At 44.7% G+C, this 23,355-nt stretch overlaps 1 protein-coding gene across 1 annotated transcript; it reads right to left on the bottom strand.

The window, feature by feature from the left end:
• Window positions 1-1,092: 1,092 nt before the first annotated feature.
• Window positions 1,093-22,002, bottom strand: LOC115655598 (cytochrome P450 2H2-like). The gene is made up of 9 exons (XM_030571222.1): window positions 21,823-22,002; window positions 17,947-18,109; window positions 16,570-16,719; window positions 12,991-13,151; window positions 10,323-10,499; window positions 9,792-9,933; window positions 8,838-9,024; window positions 4,382-4,524; window positions 1,093-1,253 (listed from the first exon to the last, which is right to left on the bottom strand). The coding sequence occupies exons 1-9, from the start codon at window positions 22,000-22,002 to the stop codon at window positions 1,093-1,095; spliced, it is 1,464 nt and encodes a 487-aa protein (XP_030427082.1).
• Between the last annotated feature and the right edge of the window lie 1,353 nt (window positions 22,003-23,355).

Here is a 23,355-nt window from a genome sequence, read left to right as displayed (position 1 = left end):
CTTGCTGATCCATATCTTTCATTCCTTGCAGGCTTTCTGCTTTCTCTGAATCACCAGATTGAGATGCCTATTCATGCAGCTTCATCTGGAGCCCTTCCCAGCAATTTTCTCCCCCTTGCTTGGGATGCAGACTTCAGATACGTTAAGTCAAAGTTGCAGAAACTAATTCCAAGCTTTCTCCACATTCAAATCCTTGAGTTCTTCAGTACAATCCACCTCCCTAACTAATTCTCTTATGCTTTTAAATATAGCTCTTTTGCAATCAAGGGCCTTAGTTGCAAAGATTTATTTTTGTTTTTCTGCCCATTTAGTTTACACTGAATTAGCTCATGATCACTAGAACCAAGGCTGTCCCCTACAACCAGTTGTTCCATGAGGTCCTCACTACCTTGTCCTGCCCAATAACAAATTTAAAATGGTGCCGTGTCTTGTTGGCTCAACGACTATTTGGTGAAGAAATCCGCACCTCCTGGCTTGGCCCCAGGTCTGGAATATGCATCACAAAACTACATAAATATACAGAAGTGTTGAGGTGAGTTGGAAAATTAACGAGGACCAACTTTATTAACAGTGTGCTTAGTTTAAATTCCATGAACAAGCAGAGGAGGGAGAACCCTAGTTCAGTCTGAAGCCACAGAAACGCTGCCTATCAGTGTAGGATATTGAGCCAAAAGCATTACATCATCACAATTTATTCTCATTGGCTGGTCAGAGAACAAGGGCTGGACACTGTTACTAACTCACTGTCAATAAAGCCTTACAGCTGCCTAAAGAAGTTTCTATAATTGTCAGCTACACCACAAATGAACTGAAAACATACCCAGCTTCTCTTCACACCTGAGCCTGTATGAGACCAGTACACAGTTATTCTGCATGGGTTTTGAGTCAATTTTATGGTTAATTTTTGATACAACATATAATTGTTAAATTGAAGTTACAGAAAAAACTAGTAGTTGATCTTTCTCTTTGAAGACAAAGAGTTCATTTCTGTCCTTGTATTAATGAGTTCAGAATAAAAAACAATCAAACAAATGCACAGGTCTAAGGTATTGAGTTGACTTTTCATTGTCTTTATCGAGGAAGAACACAGAGCTAGAATGATTTTGGTGCCTTTGACACAAAACTCGACTCTGGAGTTATATCAATGTCTTTGGGATCAATGACAGGTTTCAAGGTAAAGTTCTGCAAAATCGTTGTCAGTACCAAAAATAGCACCATCCGAGCCAGACCCTCTCCTACGCAAACCTGCTTCCCTGCAATGAAAAAGGAATTTTGAGTTGATGCTGGAAATCTTTCTTTGCAGCACATTTTAAATACGGTTATTATGGAAGCAAAATCTCAGTATAAAAATTAGATGCACAGAGTAATTCAAGATAAATGCATGGAGGATAATGGCTGTGTCTCAGAGTTCAGGACAGTAAGAAAGTTTGCGGGCATTTAAGAAGCAATTCACAGATCATTTGAAGAACTGAGTTCCTTATATTGCCATTTTAAAGGCAGTTGAGGATGAAGGGTGGGAAGATGGATAATTTGTTTCTAAAACCCCACATTTCCCAAATGAGCTAAACAGTATTCTGGGGGAGTGACGTGGTGGTGACAGAGTAGCAGGGGAGAAGTAACAGGTAGAGAGGTGTGGATGTCCTGAATAGCAGGATGGAGGAAGAAGGCTGAAAGGCACTTAACAGAGTGGCAGAGAGATCCAGTTGCTTGGAGTCAAGTAGAGAAGTTAAGTAGCCCCTGGATGACATCAAGACAGCTGAGGTACTTAATGCCCATTCTGCTTCAGTCTTCATTGGAAAGGTAAAAGGTGACCAGATACCCAACACAATTAATACTAACAACAAAGGGAAAGAAACACTCCAAATTAGGGGGAGAACAGGTTAAAGAATATTCAGATCAGTTAGATGTAGTCAAGTCAGCAAGGCCCAATGAATTTAAGGGACTAGGTGAAGCAAACTCTTACCAATTAACTTCGAGAGCTCATGGAGGATGGGTGAGGTCCCAGAAGACTGGCAATGGAAAAACATAGTACCTAGCTTTAACAAGGGGAACAAAGAGGACCTGAGGAATTGTCAACCAGTCAGCCTGGAAAAATACAGGAACAAATTAAACAATCAATTGGTAAGTACCCAGAAGAGAATAGGATTATGAGGAATAGCCAGCATGGATTTGTCAAGAGCAAATCACGCCAAACCATTCTGATTTCCTTTTTTAACAGGGTTACTGGCCTAGAAAACAGAGGAGGAGCAGTAGATGTGATATATTTTGGCTTTTGGCACAGACTCACATGACATTCTCATAAGCGAGCTAGGGAAATGTGGTCTAGATAAATTACTTTAAGGTGGGTTCAGAACTGGTTGAAAAAAACGTATTCAGAGAGTAGCCAGCAGTGGTTTGCTTTCAACTGTGAGGGTGTATAAAATGGGGTCACAGAGGGCCTTTCCTGTGTTTAATACTAGTCAATATTTTGATTAATGACTTGGATAATGGAGTGGAGAATATGCTTATATTTGCACTATTATAATGCACAACTATAAAATAGGGGATAACTGGCTAAGCAACAGAACTGCTGAAAATAATCCAGGGAGGTTATAGTGGATCACAAATTCAATACAAGTCAACCAGGTGATGCAATTGCAAAAAAAGGCTAAAAATCAGGGCCGGTGCAAGGATGTTTTGCGCCCTAGGCAAAACTTCTACCTTGTTCCCTCCGTCCCACTCCTTCCCCTGGAGCATCGCTTATTATAAACTTTCAAAAATGAATACAGTGGAGTTACGTCTTATGCAGGGGTTAGGTTATAAGGTCAGCACGTAAGAGGAAAATCACGTATAGTGAAAATTACCATAAACTACAGTACACACAGTATACACTAGAACAGGGGCCTTCAACTCATGGCAGATGAACCAAAGGTGGCACACGAGCTGATTCTTTTTTAATGGCAGGCTGCTGGTCCCAGCCACCGCTGAGCCCGCGCCTGGGATCCATTCACTCAGCTGGCAGCGGGCTGAGCAGGGCTGGCAGAGGGCTGAGCGGAGCTGCCTGCTGGGACCCCGGCTGGCAGCGGGCTGAGTGAGCTGAGTGGGGCCGGCAGCTGGGACTCTGGCTAGCAGCAGGCTGAGCAAGGCCAGCAGCTGGGACCCCAGCTGGCAGGAGCTAGCGGATGGTCCCCAGACCCCGCTGCCAGTCTAGGGTTACCAGCCACACACCTGCTCAGCCTGCTGCCAGCCCCACTCAGCCTGCTGCCAGCTGAGTGAACAGAACACCAGGCTGGCAGTGGGCTCAGCGGCGGCTGGGACCTGAAGCCTGCCATTGAAATAAAAATTGGCACACATGCCGTAGGTTGAGGATCCCTGTTCTAGTGTATACAGTGCATATTGTGTGTACTGTACTTTATGGCAATTTTCACTATACGTGATTTTCCTCTTACGTGCTGGCCTTAGACCCTAACCCCATGTAAGATATGACTCCACTGCAGTGTAAAAAAAATTGTGGGTCACTGCTTTTTGGCACCTCCAAATCTTAGCGCCCTAGGTGGCTGCCTTGTTTGCCTAGTGGTTACTCCAGCCCTGTCTGGGGTGTATTAACAGGAGTGTTATATATAAAAGACACGGTGGCAATTATCCCACTCTGCTCAGCACTGGTGAGGTCTCAGCTGGAGTACCCTCTCCAATTCTGCGATTCAGTTTAGGAATCGTGGATAAATTAGAGTTTGTCCTGAGGACAGCAACAAAAATGAACAAAAGTTTAGAAAACCTGACCTCTGAGAAATGGTTAACAGAACTGGCCATGTTTAGTTTTGAGAAAGATGTTTGAGGGGGGACCTGATAACAGTCTTCAAATATGTTAAGGGCTGTTGAAAGAGGACAGGAATCAATTGTTCTCCTTGTCCGCTGAAGGTATGACAAGTAATATGCTTAATATGCAGCAAGGGAGATTTAGGTTGCATATTAGCAAAATTTTTCTAACTCTAATGGTAGTTAAAAACTCTGGAACAGGCTTCCAAGGGAAATTGTGAAATCTCCATTCTTGGAAGATTTTAAGAACACGCTGGACAAACACCTGTCAGGGATGGTGTAGATTTATGTGATCCTGCATCAGTGCAGGGGGCTGGACTTGATGGCCTCTCGAGGTCCTTCCAGCCCTGCATTTCTACAATATCTCTCCAGCAAAGAGCGGGGATTGTATACCTAGTAAAAAATTTCACTTCAGACAAGCAGGAAGTGACACTCTTTAAAGACTGATAGATGCTTTGCTAGCGTGAGAGACTCTGCTTCATGGGATACCTGATAACACTCTGCACTAAACAGTCTGAGAGCCGCTAGAAAGTTGAAGGCAAAGCTAGAAGACAGTCTGGGACCTGAAATAAAAACAACTTTTTACCTGCAGAAAAAGGCATGAAGAAGTCACTTTTCTTAAAGGCACCATTTTCATCCAAGAAATGTCCTGGGTTAAATTGCTCTGGGTTTGGGAATTCCCTTCTGTCATATAGAACTGACTTCAGTGCAAGGAATATCGTGGTGCCCGGAATCAGCAAATGCAGGAAAAACAAAAAAAACAAAAACAAAAGAGTTAAAGTGGATACTATCCAAAAGAGAGAAGCCCCCAAAATTCACTGAGCTGGACTGTGGGATCCATCTTTGTTTTTCTTCATTTCCTTGCATGCCCTGAATGTCATGCTTTTAACCAGAAGCAGAAATCTTAAAATTTTATGAGCACAGGTATGCCCACTGAACTACAGTCCACCCTTTGTACTACTCACTGGCAGAGCTAGGATACATTGAGGGCTTGTCTACATCACAAAGTTGCAGCGCTGGTGAGGGGGTTACAGCGCTGCAACTTAGGAGGTGTACACATCTGCAGGGCATCACCAGCGCTGCAACTCCCTGTTTGCAGCGCTGGCCGTACTCCCGTTTTGTCTCGGGTGTAGAGGATCCAGCGCTGGTAATCAAGTGTAGCCACTTACCAGCGCTTTTCTTGACCTCCGTGAAATAAGCAGGTATCCCAGCATACCTGAGGAAGCCTCTGGTAATCAAGCTGGTCTCCTTCCCCGGTTTGCTCTCGCGTTCCCCGAACCCCGAACAAGCAGGTCTCCTTCCCTGCGGTTTGCTCTCGCGTTCCCCGAACAAGCAGGTCTCCTTCCCTGCGGTTTGCAGGAGGGTTCGGGGAACGCGAGAGCAAACCGCGGCGAAGCTGATCTCCTTCCCCGGTTTGCTCTCGCGTTCCCCGAACCTCCGTGCAAGCAGGTCTCCTTCCCTGCGGTTTGCAGGGGGGTTCGGGGAACGCGAGAGCAAACCGCAGCGAAGCTGATCTCCTTCCCTGGTTTGCTCTCCCGTTCCCCGAACCCCTCTTGAAGCCGCCCAACAGCGCTGCAGTATGGCCACATCTAACACCACTTGCAGCGCTGGTTGCTGTAAGTGTGGCCACTCTGCAGCGCTGGCCCTATACAGCTGTACTAATACAGCTGTAACAACCAGCGCTGCATGTAGACATACCCTGAGTGACTTTAGGAAAGTCACTTTCAGTCTCAGACCTCTTGTTACTGCATCTGTAAATTGGGGATAGTGATACTATCTCCACTTCGTAAAGTGCTCTGAGATACAGGAGCTAAATTTAATTATTATTCAGTATATTAGACCTTGTAACATACCCCTGCAAGTGAGAGAGAAGCTACATCAAAGGAATTATTTTGGGAAAGTTCTACGGCCTACGTTATACAGGAGGTCAGACTAAATGATCACAATTGTCCCTTTTGGCCTTATATCTCTGTCCACTAGTATCTTTGGAGGATATTAAGCAGAAGCTACTAAGGTTAGACATTTTGAAACCAGTGGGTTCAAATAACTTGCATTTGAGAGTTTTTAAAGAATTGGCCGAGGAGCTTGCTGTACCATTAATGTTCATTTACAATAAGTTTTCAAACAGTGATGAAGTTCCTGATGACTGGAAGAAAACTAATGCTGTGCCCATTTAAAAAAAAAAAAAAAAAAAAAAAAGGATCAACAGGATGACCTGGGTAATCACTGGCTTATCAGCCTCACATTGATCTCAGGCAAGACAATGGAATGGATTTTATGGGACTAGATTAACAAAGAACAAAAGGAGGGTAATGTTATTAATGCAAATCAACATGGGGTTATGGAAAATAAATTCTGTCACACAAACTTATTATCATTCTTCGATTAAATTAGAAGGGTGGTTAATAAGGGTAGTAGTGACAACCTAATATACTTTGGCTTCTGTAAGGCATGACTTGGTATCACATGACACTTTGATTAAAAACAGAACAATACAAAATTAATATGGCACAAATTAAATGGATTGAAAACTGGCTAACTGATAGAGTTCAGCATTTAATTGTCAATAAGAAATTGTCAGTGAGTGGGTCTGTTTTTGGTAGGGTCTGCAGGGACTGGCTGTTGGCCCTATGTTATTAAATATTTTTATCAATGACTTGAAGGGAAAAAAAACCACAAAATCATCATTGATAAAGTATCAGAGGGTAGCCGTGTTAGTCTGGATCTGTAAAAGCAGCAAAGAATCCTGTGGCACCTTATAGACTAACAGACGTTTTGGAGCATGAGCTTTCGTGGCTGAATACCCACTTCCTCAGATGCATCTGAGGAAGTGGTTATTCACCCACGAAAGCTCATGCTCCAAAACGTCTGTTAGTCTATAAGGTGCCACAGGATTCTTTGCTGCTATCATTGATAAAGTTTGCAGATGACACAGAAATAGGAGGCATGGTACATAATGAAGAGAACAGGTCATTGATTCAGAGCAATATAGCTAGCTTGGTAAAATGGGTGCAAGCACACAATATGTATTTTAATACAGCTAAATGTAAGTGTACACATCTGGGAAGAAAGAAGTTAAGCCAAACTTACAGGATGTGGCCTCTACTCAAGTAGAGTAATGATTCTTAAAAAGAGTTGCAGGTTGTGGTGGATAATCAGCTAAACATGAGCTCCTAGTGTAATGCTCTAGCCAAATAAGCTAATACTATGCTGGGATGCAGAAACAGGGGAATCTCGAGTAGGTGTAGCAAGGTTATTTTACCTCTACATTTGGCACTGGGGAGACCGCTGTCGGAACACTGTGTTTAGTTCTGGTGCCCACAACTCAAATGATTAGAAAGCATGCCTTATGGTGTGTCAGGGTTCCCTCCCCACTCTGAACTCTAGGGTACAGATGTGGGGACCCGCATGAAAGACCCCCTAAGCTTACTCTACCAGCTTAGGTTAAAAACTTCCCCATGCACAAATTCTTCCTCGTCCTTGGAATGGCATCGCTGCCACCAAGTGAGTTAGATAAATATTTAGGAAAAGGATCACTTGGAGTTCCTGTTTACCCAAAATATCCCCCCAAGCCCCTTCACCCCCTTTCCTGGGGAGGCTTGAGAGCAAACAAGGTGAGCACAGACCAGCCCTTTGGGTTTTCAGGACACTAAAAAACAATCAGGTTCTTAAAAGCAGAACTTTATTATAAAGAAAAAGTAAAAGAATCACCTCTGTAAAATCAGGATGGAAGGTAATTTTATATGGTAATCAGATTCAAGAACACAGAGGATTCCCCTCTAGGCAAAACTTTAAAGTTACCACAAACAAAAAAGGAATAAGTGTCCCTCTTAGCCTAGGGAAAATTCACAAACATAAAATAATCTAATGCATTTCCATCCTATTACTTACAATGTGTAATCTTAGATGCTTAGTTCAAGTATGGCTTTACTAAATGTATTTTCCCTGCCCTGGTTCCTTGCTGTCCCAGAAAGAACACACAAGGAGAGCACAAAACCAAAACCTTCCCCCACAGATTTGAAAGGACCTTCTCCCCTTATTGGTCCTTTTGGTCAGGTGCCAACCAGGTTATTTGAACTTCTTAACCCTTTACAGGAAAAGGAGGGATTTTATGCTACCCTTAGCTGTATGTTCATGACATGGTGATACGCTCAAGGAGCTCAATCCATTTAGTTTAACAAAGAGAAAGTTAAGGGGTGACTTGATCACAGTCTGTAAATACCTACATGGGGAACAAATATTTAATAATGGGCTCTTCAGCCTAGCAGAGAGAGATGTATCATCTACTGGCTGGAAGCCAAAGCTAGACAATTTCATAGTAGAAATAAGGTGGAACTTCTTAACAATCAGAGTAATTACCCATCAGAACAATTTACCCAGTGACGTGAAGGATTCTCCATCACTGACAATTCTTTAAAATCAAGATTGGATGTTTTTTGTTTTTATTTTAAAAAGATCAGCTCTTGAACAAGTTCCATGGCCCATGTTAAATAGGAGGTCAGACTAAACTATCAGAATGATCCTTCCGGCCTTAGAACCTGTTAGTCTGTTTAATATAAATCCAAGTCTAATTCAGTTCAGAACTAAGCAGAGGTGAAGAGGGTTCCAAAACTTTTTGAACGTATTCAGTCATTGCTCATTCACATTTGCTATGTTGTTTTGTTTTTCAACTAACTGTGCCAAGAAATTTCCCGAGAAACAAAATCCCTTTGGCCTCAAAATAGAAAGAAGAATTTTTGCACACACTAGTTTGATATCAAAAGCTTAGCTGAGTACCATTGCAAAAGTTATTCCCTATTTCTCATCTACAATCTGAAACCCTGTCCTGGAATGAAAGGCCAGCCTGCAGATTGCAAACTGCTCTTCTGTTCATGCAAGGGTTTGAAAAGATTCAGCAATAACTGGTACATTATTGATAAATCAGCAAAAACAGCCAGTCACCACACACAATCTAGTTGAAGCATTTTTATAGTGAATAACTCAACATTAAAAAGAGAAAGGTAAAAGAACTTGACCCTTCACAGACACATTGAGAACTGACCTTGGGAATAAGATACTGTTTGAGATAAACATCTCTAGTCATGGCATGTGGCAAACCTAATGGGACAAGACTGATGTATCTCTGGATTTCATGTATCACAGCATCTGTGTAGGGCATCTGGCTTCGATCCGCCATGCAGGGGCTTCGGCTTCGGCCAATCACAAGGTCAATCTCTTCATGAACTTTCTCTGTCATCAGATTAATGAGGTTTAACAATAATGATAAAAACAGGATTCACAGAGATTTGCCCACCATTGTGTCACACTGTATGCAAATTGGGATTATAACCAAACTGGTCAGTTTGGTGTTACAGAAGCTACTGATCATGGCAGCTATGACAAAATGCAATAATATAATTCCAGTGCAGTGATTTTACTCATACCCAGTTATGAGGTACTCATACCCATGAGGGCAGGGGACTGGACTTGATGACCTCTCGAGGTCCCTTCCAGTCCTAGAGTCTATGAGTCTATGATACAAATTAGACATAGTGGGATGTTACCACAAGTGCATATAACCAACTGCTCAGCAAGAGATTGGTCCTAAACCTTTCCCCACCAAAGTCAATCATCATTGTGCAGATGGAGGAAGCTCATGAGGTGGGAATTTACCCTGCACCTGACTGCTCTGTGCATAGTCTCTAGCACTGGCAGAGCTTCGATTTAGAACCTTACACAATCCTGACACTGACAAACTGACTAAAACTGAAGATGCAATGTCATTGCCATTTCACATGCCTGAAGTGTGAAAGTATCTGTGACTCACAGCACAGGAACTGCACGGTCAGTGACAGCAGAGGCTCCCACGGCTTTAATTCTTCCCCCCCTGCATGGGAGCCTCAATATTGATCTGGATTTGAGAGATGAATTCAATCAGAATGGCCCATTCAGCCTTTTGGACCCTTTGCTCAGACTGTCAATATGGGGACAAGTAATGTCCGTTGTAATGGTGTTACCTTCTATTTCTGGGTATTTCAGAAGAATCAGGAGCCCAAATTTCATGGTGACGCTGGCTGTCCCCGTTCCAGCAACAAATAACTCTACTGTGCTTCGTACCAAACTTCCCACATTAAAGTCTGACTGGTCATTCTTTCGCTCCTGTAAATAGATTTGGTGAAGATTTTTGGTTCTTGACAGTGAAACTGTAGAATATATTCAGATATTCATATATATTTTCTTCTACCCAACAGATGACCCACCTTTGATCATTATAAAGATCCCACCCGTATGGCCGATTGCACTTGAGATTTCAGCATCATTACTGTGGTGCATTGGGCCTTTTCTGTCCAATAAGGTGATTTTTTTCCTCTACATGAAGGAGGAGAGCAGAGCTTAACCATTATAATGTATGTTCCTTGGGCAGAGACCATGTGTCCCCCTCAGGTCTTCTCCAAAGCCATGTACTCTGTTATTGCTTAACAAATTAATCCCAACGATACATACAACCCACTCCACAGTAAAGGGGAAGGGCTACTTCCCTCACCTACCTCTTCCATTTTGATGAAGAAAGCATCGATAAAGTCTCGAGGACAGCTGGGATCCAGAGACTCTTTGTGCATATTCACTCTCTCCAGAACAAATCTTCTGAACTCCTGAGCATTTTTAAATAGCTTGTGGTGAGGCCCAGGTATATAAACCATGAGAGTCGGGAAAAAATTGTACAGCTGTAAAGAGAGAAAGAAAAAACACAGCTGGATTTATCTGGACCCAACAGATAATCATAGCATTCACTCAAATGACTCCCTACAGCAGCACAATACAATACTTCTGTGGCACCTTTTTATCAAAATGGATTCAACAGAACATTGCAAACTCTACTAAAATCAGACTACCTAACATACATAAATTCCTCACAAACACTGCAGTGACATTGTGGCACTCTGTACCCCTAAGTAACACCCTGGAACCCCATATTCACCACTCTCATATAATTATAATATGTTTAATTGAAAGCATACCCTGCAAGATATATGAAAAATCATGATCTGCTGAAACATATTTTTCTGTCCAAATGTGCATGCCATTAGTGTGGATCAAGTTATGAGATTTTGCTGTACGGTTGTTACTGAAATATATACAAAGAAAGCAAACCACTCACAGGAGGGTACTTGAGGACAGAGTGTACCCAGTGACCATTAATAAGCAGGAGACTTGTAATCAAGGCATTTACACTTCAAGGACAGTTGCACAAGCACCACACAATGTGGACTACTAGACCGCGTTACCCCATTACACAATACCACTCCAGCGAGATTCTCAACCAAGGGATTCTGGAAGCTGCCCAGGACATGCTGAGACAAGTGTCTTCTAAGCACAGGGACTAAGGATATAAAAGAGGGAACGGTGGCCACATATTTTGGCCCCTTTCCTCCCACAACTCAACATCTGGAAACACATCTGGAGGACAAAGACTTTGAACTGGGGAGGTGGCCCTGGGCTGGAGAATTCCAAACTGTGTATTGAAGATCTCTAACCTGCTTGGACTATCTATCAGGGTGAGACCCTGCTTAATTCAACTCCTGATTAGTTTCTAGAATTTAGATTGTGGGCTCATTTTTATATTTTTGGTAACCATCTCTATCCTTTATGCCTACCATTTATAATTGCTTAAAATCCATCTTTCTGTAGTTAATAAATCTGTTTTATATTTTACCTAAAACAGTGGGTTTTGGTTGAAGTGCTTGAGAAATCTGCTCAGAAACAAAAACTGGTGCATGTCCTCTGCACATTGAGGGAGGGGCACACTAGGTTATAAACGTATATTGGTCAGGCTTCTGACCAGGGCAAGGAGAAAGAAAGGCTAGGGAGCTGGTGGGAATTGGCTGGAGCCTTGCTATTGTTAGTTCATGAGTGGCTGGGAGAAGCATTCATGTAACTCAGCTAGATATGTCCTTGTCTGTGGATTGCTGTGTAAGTACCTGCCATAGGTTTGCAGCTTCGCATGGCATCGCAGGTGAGAGGGATCTCAGGTTGGAGGGACAGAAGTTCGGCAGTACCACAGTTCCAGGTTGCACCCCAGGGACCCCATCAAAGACATTCAGTTATATCAGCTAAGACACACTTCATTTCTTCCAGCATAAAACCACCCCTACTATACACATCCTTTTCTTGGGGGAAAAAAACAAAACAAAAAAACCCACTCAAGCAGGACCGGTTCCAGGCACCTGCTTATCAAGCAGGTGCTTGGGGCGGCCCCTCCAGAGTGGGACGGCACTTTCAGCTTTTCGGCGACGGGTCTCTCACTCCTGCTTGGAGCAAAGGACCTCCCGCTGAATTGCCGCAGATCGTGATTGTGGCTTTTTTTTTTTTTTTTTTGGCTGCTTGGGGTGGCAAAACCCCTGGAGCCGGCCCTGCACTCAAGTGTCCAACCTTAGCTCTGATCACAGATTTTCTTAGGCAGCAATAAACCATTATAGACTTTAAAAGGAAAATACACTTTAGACTTCCTGAAGTGACAGTTAAACGGTTAAATTCTTTCTTGTGGTGTAACTCCATTTATTTTGACTGGGATATGCCAGCAGAGAGTTTAACTCTTCACTGTGCAATTGGTGAGGTTTTCGGGAAAGGGGTGTGTGTGTGTGTGTGTGGTGTGAACTGGAAGTGAAAGGAAGTTTACTTTGGAGGTGAAGAATGTGATCACATTCACCTATCACATTGCAAAACTGCTAGGGCATGTTTTGGTATTGATCTTGATATCAGTGTTTTTATTGGTGATTTCCTTGATTTTTACCAATTGTGTTGATAGACAATGTCCTCGAGCAAACTTAATTCTGAGTTAATGAAGTGTTTTGTCAGGGAATTTAAACAACCCATGGAAAGAAGCTGGAGGATCAGTTTGGTAGTAGCAGAAGCCTAATGAGGAGGAGGAGACTGTTTTGGGAATCTGAAATAACAGTTGTTTAATGAAAATTAATACACCTCCACCCTGATATAACGCGACCCGATATAACACAAATTCAGATATAACATGGTAAAACAGCGCTCCGGGGGGCGGAGCTGTGTGCTCTAGTGGATCATAGCAAGTTTGATATAACACAGTAAGATGTTTGGCTCACAAGGACAGCGTTATATCGGGGTAGAGGTGTAGTTAAAGAAACAAAATCTCTGCCCCTGCCCAGTATAAAGGAGAAGAATGGAATAACCCCCTGATCATACCGCTGTCCAGGGAGAGCGCTGGAGCTTGCCATTTTCCTCTATGATATTTATTAAAGTCGCAAACTTCTTATCTTCATAGTCAAACCGGTCCCCAAAGATGATCGAGCAGATGACATTGGAGACGGCATGGGTGAGGAAGAGGGTGGGGTCAAAGGGTTGCCCTGGAGCAAAACAAAACTAAAAAGAGTCAGTTTTAATTTAGTGTCTTCAGCCTCCGCATCAGAGTCATTGGCAGCATGGAGATGTTGTGGATCTCCAACCACAGGGAAAGACTCCAGGTGGGGCTGACAGCAATATTCCCTGGGGAGAATGGGTTAGGACTGCCCCAATACCCCCCTCTTACCTCTCACACTCTAAATTAAACACTTGCCACTTTTTCTGCTGCTGATCAGTTTTCACTCTGTCTGCTCTCTGCCTGGCACACACTGATCTGAGCAGGGAGCATCAGTGCCTCTCTGAGTGATGCCTGCATGTCTGTCTTGGGGTTCATTTCACAGAAAGGATCTCAACCCTTTCACAACAGGATCCTGCTCAGAGGGCTCTGCCTGAGCCACTGCTTCTGTTGTTGTAGCATCATCCCTAACTCCCAGAGCACAGCAATCTCCCCTTGGCACTGCCAGCCAGGGCCATACAGTGCAAATACACAGTTGTTGTGCTAGGGAAGGAATAAAGGCTCCCAGCACAACAGCAGTGGGGATGGTCTGCTTTCCGCCTTCAGTGCGCGCTAAGCAGGTCCCACAGCTCAGCTAACACAGCTAGAGAGGCTGAATTTCCCACTGGTTCACCAGTGACATCTTGAGAACCTGAAACGGAAGCTCTTTCCTCAAAAGCACAAGGAACACACATGGCTGGTAACTGAGAGCTAACCTGGGGCTGCAGCATCAGAGAGACCAGCACAACATTCCTGGGAATTATGGGCAAGAGTTCACCCCTCTGACCTGAGAGTACAGTTGTCAAGGATTTTTCCCCACTTTGAACTTTAGCGTACAAGAAGTGGGGACCTGCATGAACACTTCTAAGCATAATTATTAGCTTAGGTCTTGGTGTCTGGCACACTTTCTGTTCCCTCAAGACCTTCCCTGGGGAACCTAGACCCAAACCCCTTGGGTCTTAAAACAAGGAGAAATTAACCATCTCCCTCCTTTTCCCTCCCAGACTTTCCCCTCCCTGGCTTGCCTTGAGAGGCTTTACACCGATCCAAACTCCTTGGATCTTAAAACAAGGAGGAATTAACCATCCCCCATCCTTTCCCCTCCACCAATCCCTGGTGAGTTCAGACCCAATTCCTTGGATCTTAAAACAAGGAAAAATCAATCAGGTTCTTAAAGAGAAAGCTTTTAATTAAAGAAAGAAAAAGGTAAAAATTATCTCTGTAAAATCAGGATGGAAAATGCTTTACAGGATACTCCGATTCATATAGACTAGAGGGACACCCCCCACCCCCAGCCTTAGATTCAAAGTTACAGCAAACAGAGGTAAAAAAATCCTTCCAGCAAAAGAAACCTTTACAAGTTGAGAAAACAAATATAAGACTAATCCACCTTGCCTGGCTATTACTTACAATTTTGAAACATGAAAGACTGATTCAGAAAGATTGGGAAAGCCTGGAATGATGTCCCATTCCTCTCAGTCCCAAGAGCGAACAACGAACAAAACAAAAAAGTACAAAGACTTCCCTCCACCAAGATTTGAAAGTATCTTGTCCCTCTATTGGTCCTCTGGTCAGGGGTCAGCCAGATTTACTGAGCTTCTTAACCCTTTACAGGTAAAAGAGATATTAACCCTTAACCATCTGTTTATGACAACAGTGCTCATGGGGAACATCCAGAAGCAGCATTTTCTTCATGCACCAGATCCCTGCTCATGTCCCTCACCCGTTGATTCTCTTTGACTCATTCCCAACAGCAATAGCTGCCCCTTGGCTCAAAGCGCACAAGCAGCCCAACCAGCAGTAAAGTGGCTCTCTCTTCTGCCTGTACCATGGGTGGGGAAGGGTCTCAGTGCATTCTCCTCTCCCACTCACAATTCTCCCAGATGGGCAGAGCCAACTTTAATTTAGCCCTTAATGTTGCATTAAATATTGCAAGAGGCAGATGATCTTGTGGCTAAGACACTGGCATAGGTCTCAGTTTCCTATCTCTAAAATAGCAGGGAAAATCATTCATTTCTTCCACTGGTTTCATTCATGTCCATTTAAGATGTACGCTGCTTGGGGCAGGGATTGTCTCAAACCAATTGTTCCAAAAATCCATACACAAAGGATCCCCAATATCACCTGAGAATGTTAGATGTTACTGGAATATAAATAATTATTTAAGAGAGTCACTGGTATTGACACAGAAAAGCTCTGAGTTTCTGCTGAGAAATATGAAATATCAAATACAACTGGTGCAACAGACAAAGACATTAAAGACAGAACAGCAAAAGCCAGACATGTCCTTGTAACTCTAAATCCAATCTGGAGAAATACAAATCTTACCTTCCCAACTAAACTTCAAACATTTAGCACCATTGTAAAGACAGTCTTACTATATCATGCTGAAATGTGGAGACGTATTGAAACCTTATTACCTATACTCCAAGTTCTTATAAACAGCTGCTGTAGACAAGTCCTCAATATCAGAAGGGTAGGAAAAAAATCACAAATGAACTACGGAGAAAGATTAAACAAAAACTGATGGGACAGGAAATTCTGGAATGCAGCTGGATAGAACATACATGGACAAAAGACTGGAATAATATAATAAGACAGGCATTGGACTGGAACCCCCATGGCAAGAAGCAATAAGGTAGACCATGAATAACATGAACATGCACAATATACGCAGAATTGTTAGTTATCAAATTGACACTGGAAGAAGCTAAGACTGCAGTAAGAGACTGGCAAAGATGGAAGCCCCCAGGGATGGCCCTATTTTCCGCAAGGAATGAAGAGGAATAACGTAAGAAAGAATGAGCGTCATATAAATGTTCACAGTGATTTCAAACATTCCTGTGGGAGTCCATCACTATAGAAGGGAGGTGCCAAATGCGTATCAGACGTCTAGCTGAGAAAAAAAAAAAAGAGAAGCCACAAACTGAAGGCCTGGGTGTCTTGTTAATCCAACACACTGGAACTAACCCGCTCTAATATGGCTCACTGTGTTTGCTCACAGTGATTTCAAACATTCCTGTGGGAGTCCATCACTATAGAAGGGAGGTGCCAAATGTGTATCAGACGTCTAGCTGAGAAAAAAAAAATGAGAAGCCACAAACTGAAGGCCTGGGTGTCTTGTTAATCCAACACACTGGAACTAACCCGCTCTAATATGGCTCACTGTGTTTGCATCTACACACTCTAAACAAATATCTTCCATTAGCTCATTGATCATAGATAACGGGAGAAAATGTGAGAAAGAAACAGCCAGAAATGGTCATCTCTGGAATATTTCACCCATCCTTTCCCATTACATTAACACAGGTTGTTATATGTGCAATTAATGACTTGAGTTATAAGACGTTTGAACTAAACATCATGAAAAATAGAAAGACAAGAGACTTTGACTCCTCAATTTCCAACAGACATGAAACAATCCCCACCGTGTGTGTTTTTGAGCCTTTCCACCAAAAAATGGGTTTCCTCCTGGATACGCGCCTCAATGCTTTTCTTCCCCATCCCAAAATTTCTCAGATTAGTGAGGGCAAATCGACGGAGCTTCTTCCACCGCTCCCCATTACTGAAAACAATACCTGGAAAAGGGAAGAGAACAGAAATGAAAGGAGGGAGGGCCAGATTCAGTTTGCCTATTTCAAAAATACCCAAACATTGATGAGCCAAAGGTTCAACTTCAGTTTAACTGATATTGTGCCTGTTTTCTACTATGGAGATGACATTACAGCTACATTGTAATTACTGTTCTCAGCATTGCTGTCGCCACGCTGGACCCCGGACATGACATAGACAAGGTAGGTGAGGTAATATCTTTTATTGGATCAAATTATGTTGGTGGAAGGGACAAGCTTTTGAGCTGCACCGAGCTCTTCCTCTGGTCTGCAGCAGTTAATTATAGTGTCCAAGCTAAAAACAAGGTGGCACAGACTACAAAAGAGTTTCACACTTAACAGAGACACTGTTTTTACGGCCCACTGCAACAATTTATAAGACATCCTACTGACTACTAACCCCCCCATTATTCTACCACTGCAAAGGTGTTAATTGACCATTATATCACATCTTTTCATGTATTTATACCAGCTCCTGTATTTTCCACTTCATGCATCTGATCAAGTGGGTTCTAGCCCAAATAAATTTGTTAGTCTCCAAGGTGCCACAAGGACTCCTTGTTGTTTTTGCTGATACAATCTAACATGGCTACTGCTCTGAAATCTTAATTCTAGCATTTCCTAACTTCTGAGTGCTTGACTTTACAACCTTAATAATGTTCCTTTCACATAGTTTTTTTCTGTGTAATCAAATAACTACGCTGAAGGTTGTTTTCACAGTCACTGTGATTGTAAGATAACTATACTTCACTTAATGAATAAAGGAGATAAAGGACTTCCTGAAAAGAACATCTTGGCATTTCCATATTTATTACTCCCTCACTTTTTATCATGAAAGGATAAAAAAAAAATCCTTCTCTGCTCATGGAATCTACCTAGTTAGCAAGGGCAGGGGAGGAAGAGGATAGGAATTCATGGTTTGTTCTGACCCTTTTTGCCAGTCCAGCCCTCCTCTTGGTTTTAGTCTGCACCTTGTAAAGTAGATTGGCCTGGTTGTTACCTCTCAAAAACCTGTAGTGATATGCTAGGAACCATTCAGGTCAGTAAACCAGTGGTGCAATGGAGAAAGAGCTCTTTCCTGCACCAAGACTATTTATCCAATTTTTACTACTGCATTACTGAAACTTTTCTCAACTGTGTTCTCCCCATACATAGAACATCAGCTCTATATGCTGTAAGTTATTCAAAATGTACCTGGTTCCTGGGCCATTTTTTCAAATAATGGCATACTTCCTCTTCCACTGAACTCCTCCCCGAGACCAATCAGAGATTCCTTCATAATTTCATATCCATATAGCACAACAACCCGTTCTGAGCCTAAGTATATTGTGAAAATCGAGCCATACTTTTCACTGAGCTGTAAAAGATTAGCACAAAGACCAATAAATTTTAACTTAGATCCACTTATTTAGGATAAGAATTTGAGAAGATCAAATTATAAACTGACGAATTGCTCTCATGCCACTGAGCTAATACTAGGCAGGTTTTACTACTGATCATCATCCAGAATTGGCCATTTCAGCCCAGATCCTCCAAGGTATTTAGGAGCCTAACTCCATAGATTTCAATGAGTTACATACCTACATATCTTGGAGGATCTGGGACTTCCTGACTTTTTAATGCTTCACTTTGTTATCCTCATATTTTAAAAACATTTTTCCCTACAGATGTGTGTCTGAGTGCTCCCAAGATAATTCTGTCTGTGTTATACAAGTATCTCATTATAAGAGCAGACTGCATTAATACAGGGGCCTTTCAATGTTGATCTTGAGCTATGTGTAAAAATGACACTTTTAACTCCACAGAAATGCTGCCTGTGTTTATTCAGTCATGGCAGCTGATCTGACAATAGCAAGAGAGCGTTTCCCTTCATTTTACTTCTGTTGGCCCTGCAGAGCCAAAGACAGACAGAAGTGAGATTCTGTTTCCCCTTTTATATCACCAACAGAATTATTATTCAAGTTCCAATTGATTACACCTATGCAAATCAACGGACAAACACATCTGTATCTCAGTGCATGATGTGAAGACAATGAGGGTGAACAGCTGTAACTGGGGGAAGAATTTTCCCTGTACAATCCTCATTATTTGAGATGATTTGCGAGAAGGAACAAATCAAACCTGTCTGTCCAATCCCAGGCTGTGTTTGCAGAGCTCGCTAAAATGCCAGAACATGCAACACTACAATACCATTTCTTCAAACCTGAGCTGCAGTTTCTGTCTTACCATCCTTTTGTGATGCAGGCAAATATCATTAGAGCAATTTTACAGATGGGAAAATTAAGGCACAGATGGGGTTAAGTGACACGCCCAAGAGCACACCTGGAATCTGTAACAGATGTAAGAATAGAACGCAAGGCACCTGATTGCCATTTCCTTACTTAACCTACTAGACCACTTTCTGCACCCTGTGATAACTCATAATCATTGCAGTGCAGCTGCAGGGCTGGGGGAGCACTCTGGATTAGCCAGACCCCCTCTAATATGAGCAATATATTATTACCAGCCATTTACATCTAGCACAGGGTTCGGCAGCCTTTCAGAAGTGGTGTGCTGAGTCTTCATTTATTCACTCTAATTTAAGGTTTCGCGTGCCAGTCATACATTTTAATGTTTTTTAGAATGTCTCTCTACAAGTCTATATATTATATAACTAAACTAGCGTTGTATTGTAAAATAAACAAAGTTTTAAAAATGTTTAAGAAGCTTCATTTAAAATTAAATTAAAATGTTGATCTTACGCCACCGACCCACTCAGCGCGCTGCTGGTCTGGGGTTCTGTTCACCTGGGCCGGTAGTGGGCTAAGTGGGGCCTGCGACCGGGACCCCAGCTGGGAAGGGTCTGGCAGCCAGAACCCAGACCGGCAGCGGGCTGTGTGGGGCTGGTGGCCGGGACCCTAGACCAGCAGTGGGCTGAGCGGCTCAGCTCACTGCCGCTCAGGGGTTCCACCCTCCGGCTCCTGCCAGCCGGGATCCTGGCTGCCGGACCCGCTCAGTCCACTACCGGTCTGGGGTCCCGGTCCTGCCCACATACAGTGGGTACCTTCCTTCTCCCTGGTTCTGGCCCATTCTCTTCCTCTCTCTGCACTGAGCTGAGAATTGGAGTGGACCGAGCACAGGGCTGGGGGTCTGGCCAGGAGCTAAAATGAAGGAGGGGGCTCAGGGTTGGGGCAGGAGGTTTGGGTGTGGGGGCACTTACCTGGGCAGCTACCATGTGGTGTGAGGGGTGCAGGTGGGAATGTGAGCGAGGGTGCAGGGGCTCCAGTTTGGTGCTCAGGGTGGGGGTGGGGATGTGTAGGGTGCATGGGATGTGGGGGGGGCTGGGGATGTGGGGGGTGCAAGAGTCAGGGCAGAGGGCTGGGGGCATGTGAGGGGGTGCAGGTGTCAGAGCAGGGGGGCTGGGTATGTGTGGGGGTGCCAGTCAGGGCTGGGGTCATGGAGGGGTCAAGGAGTCAACAGAGGGCTGGGTGGTACAGTGCTCAGGGCAGGGGCCTGGGGGTGTGCAGGACTCAGGGCAGAGGGCTGGGATCAGGGCTCAGGGCAGAGGGCTGGGTGACTGCACCCCCCAGAACCCTCAACCCCCCCACCCCCGGGCTCCATATCCTGACTATCCCCTCCTGGGACCCCATCCCCTATCTAAGCCTCCCTACCCCTTATCTCCTGACTGCCCCCCCAGGACCCTACCCCCTACCTGTCCCCTGACTGCCCCAACCCTTATCCACACCCCCACACTCAGGCAGACCCCCTGGACTCCCATGCCTATCTAATCACTCCCCACCCCCTGACAGGATCCCCAGAACTCTGGACCCATACAACGCTCCCCTGCTCCCTGCCTGCCCCAACCCCTCTCCACACCCCTACCTCCTGGCAGTCCACCCAGAACTCTCGACTCATCCAACCCCTCCAGCTCCTTGTCCCCTGACCGACCCCTCCAGAGACCCCCCACCCTAACTGCTCCCCCAGGACCCTCTTTGCTCCCTGTCCCCTGACTCCTATCTACCCCCCAAACAGACCCCGGGACTCATATGCCCCATCCAACCCCCCCTGCTCCCTGACTGCCCCCTCCAGAGACCCCCACCCCTATCTAGCCCCCAATATATCACCCCCATCCTGCTCCCTGTCCCTTGACTGCCCCTACCCCTTACCCACCCCTCCTCCCAGCCCCGGAGCCGGCCCCCTACCATGAGGCTCCTCGCCAGAGCCGGCTCGAGCAATTTCGCAGCCCCAAGCACTGCGGCACGCCGTGGGGGGCGCTCTGCCGCTCGCCGGTCCCGCGGCTCCGGTGGACCTGCCGGAGGCGTTTCTGCGGCGGGTCCGATGGTCCCGCGGCTCCGGTGGGAGCCGGCAGAGCGCCCCGCCCGGCGTGCCGCCCCAAGCACGCGCTTTGCGCGCCATGGCCTGGAGCTGGCCCTGCTCCTCGCTCATCCGGAGCCCTACCGCTGCTCCAGCGCGCATCCCTGCTCCGCTCCGACCCTCCGAGCGCTAAGCACGCGGCAGCCGGGCTCCGGGTGAGCGGGGAGCGTCTTTCCCTCCCCACGGAGGCAAACGCTTCCCCGCGGGAGCGCGCAGCCCCAGCCCCTAGAACACTGCGCGGGCGGCGGCAGCGCCCTGGGGGAAGGTGGGGGATGGGCCGGCTGCTTGCTGCGCTAGGCCAGGGCTCCGGCGCGGGACCACGGACCCCGCGGCTTGCCACGTCGGCACGATTTTTAATGACACGCGGAGTCCCGGCAGGCAGCCACGTGCCATTAAAAATTGGCTCGCGTGCCATCGGTGGCCGACCTCTGATCTAGCATCTAAGATTGATTGTTTTGTGAAATAATCAGTCAGAAATTTGAGTTGAAGTGGAATTGCCACCAGCCTAGGCTTAAGCCAGGCTCTGCTTAATGTCCACCTACAACCAAGCAGTCCCTGTTCTTTTATTAGTTGTCCCCCGCACTCAGTGGGTTCTGTGGCCCTGTGGTTCCTCCCCTTAGGCTTGGGATCCTTTAGCAGTGGGCGGGCTTCGCCCGCCCACTTCCCAGACACCCAATAGGTACAACCAAGCAACTGATACCATGAAAGCACCTTTACCTCTTCTATATGTTGGGGTATATTCTTCGCATGCAGTTGCAGCGTGTTCCCTATGATGGGAAAAGCAACAGGGCCAGGAGGCAGCTTCCCGCTTCCAGACATCTTTCTCCATGCTGAAAGGAAAAGAAGGCAAGAAACACAAATAACCAAGAAAACAGTTGTTATTCCCAGAGGTTCCATTGCAGTGTGCAGCAATTATTCTGTGTTCTAACAGGGGGTTACTTTGTATTTCAAACTCCTCAATTTTATATTTTATACAGCAAAAGGGGGTGCAAGCAATTAGCCAATAGGAGCTCTGAGTTCCTCTGCGTTAACAAGATAAGCTCTGAACTAATAATGGTGACTGGAGCTGTCACACTAGGAATGAATTCCTTTGAACCTTTATTGGTATATAATCTCTGTTTGCTCTTGTATACCCACTGACAGAGCATGACAATTAATCATAAACTGAATCCCTGTCAAACTGCCCAAACTATCATGAAATCATCCTCTCTCTGGACCCATCAGGTTAAACGTTCCTCATCGGTTTGGTGCCAGCTGAAACATTATATACATATAATGATGATTCCTTTTCATGTTGCTCTCCAAGATTTAGCATATAGACCGAAGAGCAGCAGACACTTAAGAAAAACACCAAGCTGAATATTTGATAAAAATTGAAACTGAATCCTGAACCTTTTTGGAGATTTCACAAAGTCTGGTTAACATTTAAAAAAATGGTGTGACCCTCCCCTCCCCCTTATATTGAACCTGTTCAATTCTTGGTTTCAAACTGAAACATAAAGACTCTGAGAGGCAAGATTTGACGTGACCTGGAAGTCAATGGAAATATTCCCATTTATTTTAATGGGATTTGATCAGGATCCATGAGAAATTATTGAAACAGGATGTGAAGGGACCAACTCCTCAGGTCATAGTGGAGCTTAAAAGAAAACAAGTGATTTCCAAGTTTTGAAATGCAGAGCTAACATTGAGTCAAAAGATTTTCAGGCAGAATAATCTAGAATCTCTATTCTGACATCCTGGGTATAACCAATAGCCAGATCTTCTAGAAAGGCACCAAATCTCAATGTGAAGACCTCAAGAGATGGACAATTCACCACTCGGTAGTCTGTTCAGTGGTTAATCACTCTCAGGGTATGTCTACACTACAGGATTATTCCGATTTTACATAAACCGGATTTGTAAAAAGGATTGTATAAAGTCGAGTGCACGCGGCCACACAAAGAACAATAATTCGATGGTGTGCATCCATGTACCGAGGCTAGCGTCGATTTCTGGAGTGTTGCACTGCAGGTAGCTATCCTGTAGCTATCCCATAGTTCCCTCAGTCTCCCTCACTCATTGGAATTCTGGGTTGAGATCCCAATGCATGATGGTGCAAAAACAGTGTTGCGGGTGATTCTCAGTAAATGTCATCACTCATTCCTTCCTCCGTGAAAGCAACGGCAGACAATCATTTTGCACCCTTTTTCCCTGGATTGCCCTGGCAGACGCCATAGCATGGCAACTATGGAGCCTGTTTTGCCTTTT

Source organism: Gopherus evgoodei, chromosome 7 (assembly GCF_007399415.2).
Source record: "Gopherus evgoodei ecotype Sinaloan lineage chromosome 7, rGopEvg1_v1.p, whole genome shotgun sequence".
Classification (NCBI taxonomy): domain Eukaryota; kingdom Metazoa; phylum Chordata; order Testudines; family Testudinidae; genus Gopherus; species Gopherus evgoodei.
This window is presented reverse-complemented; position numbering and strand designations above follow the sequence as displayed.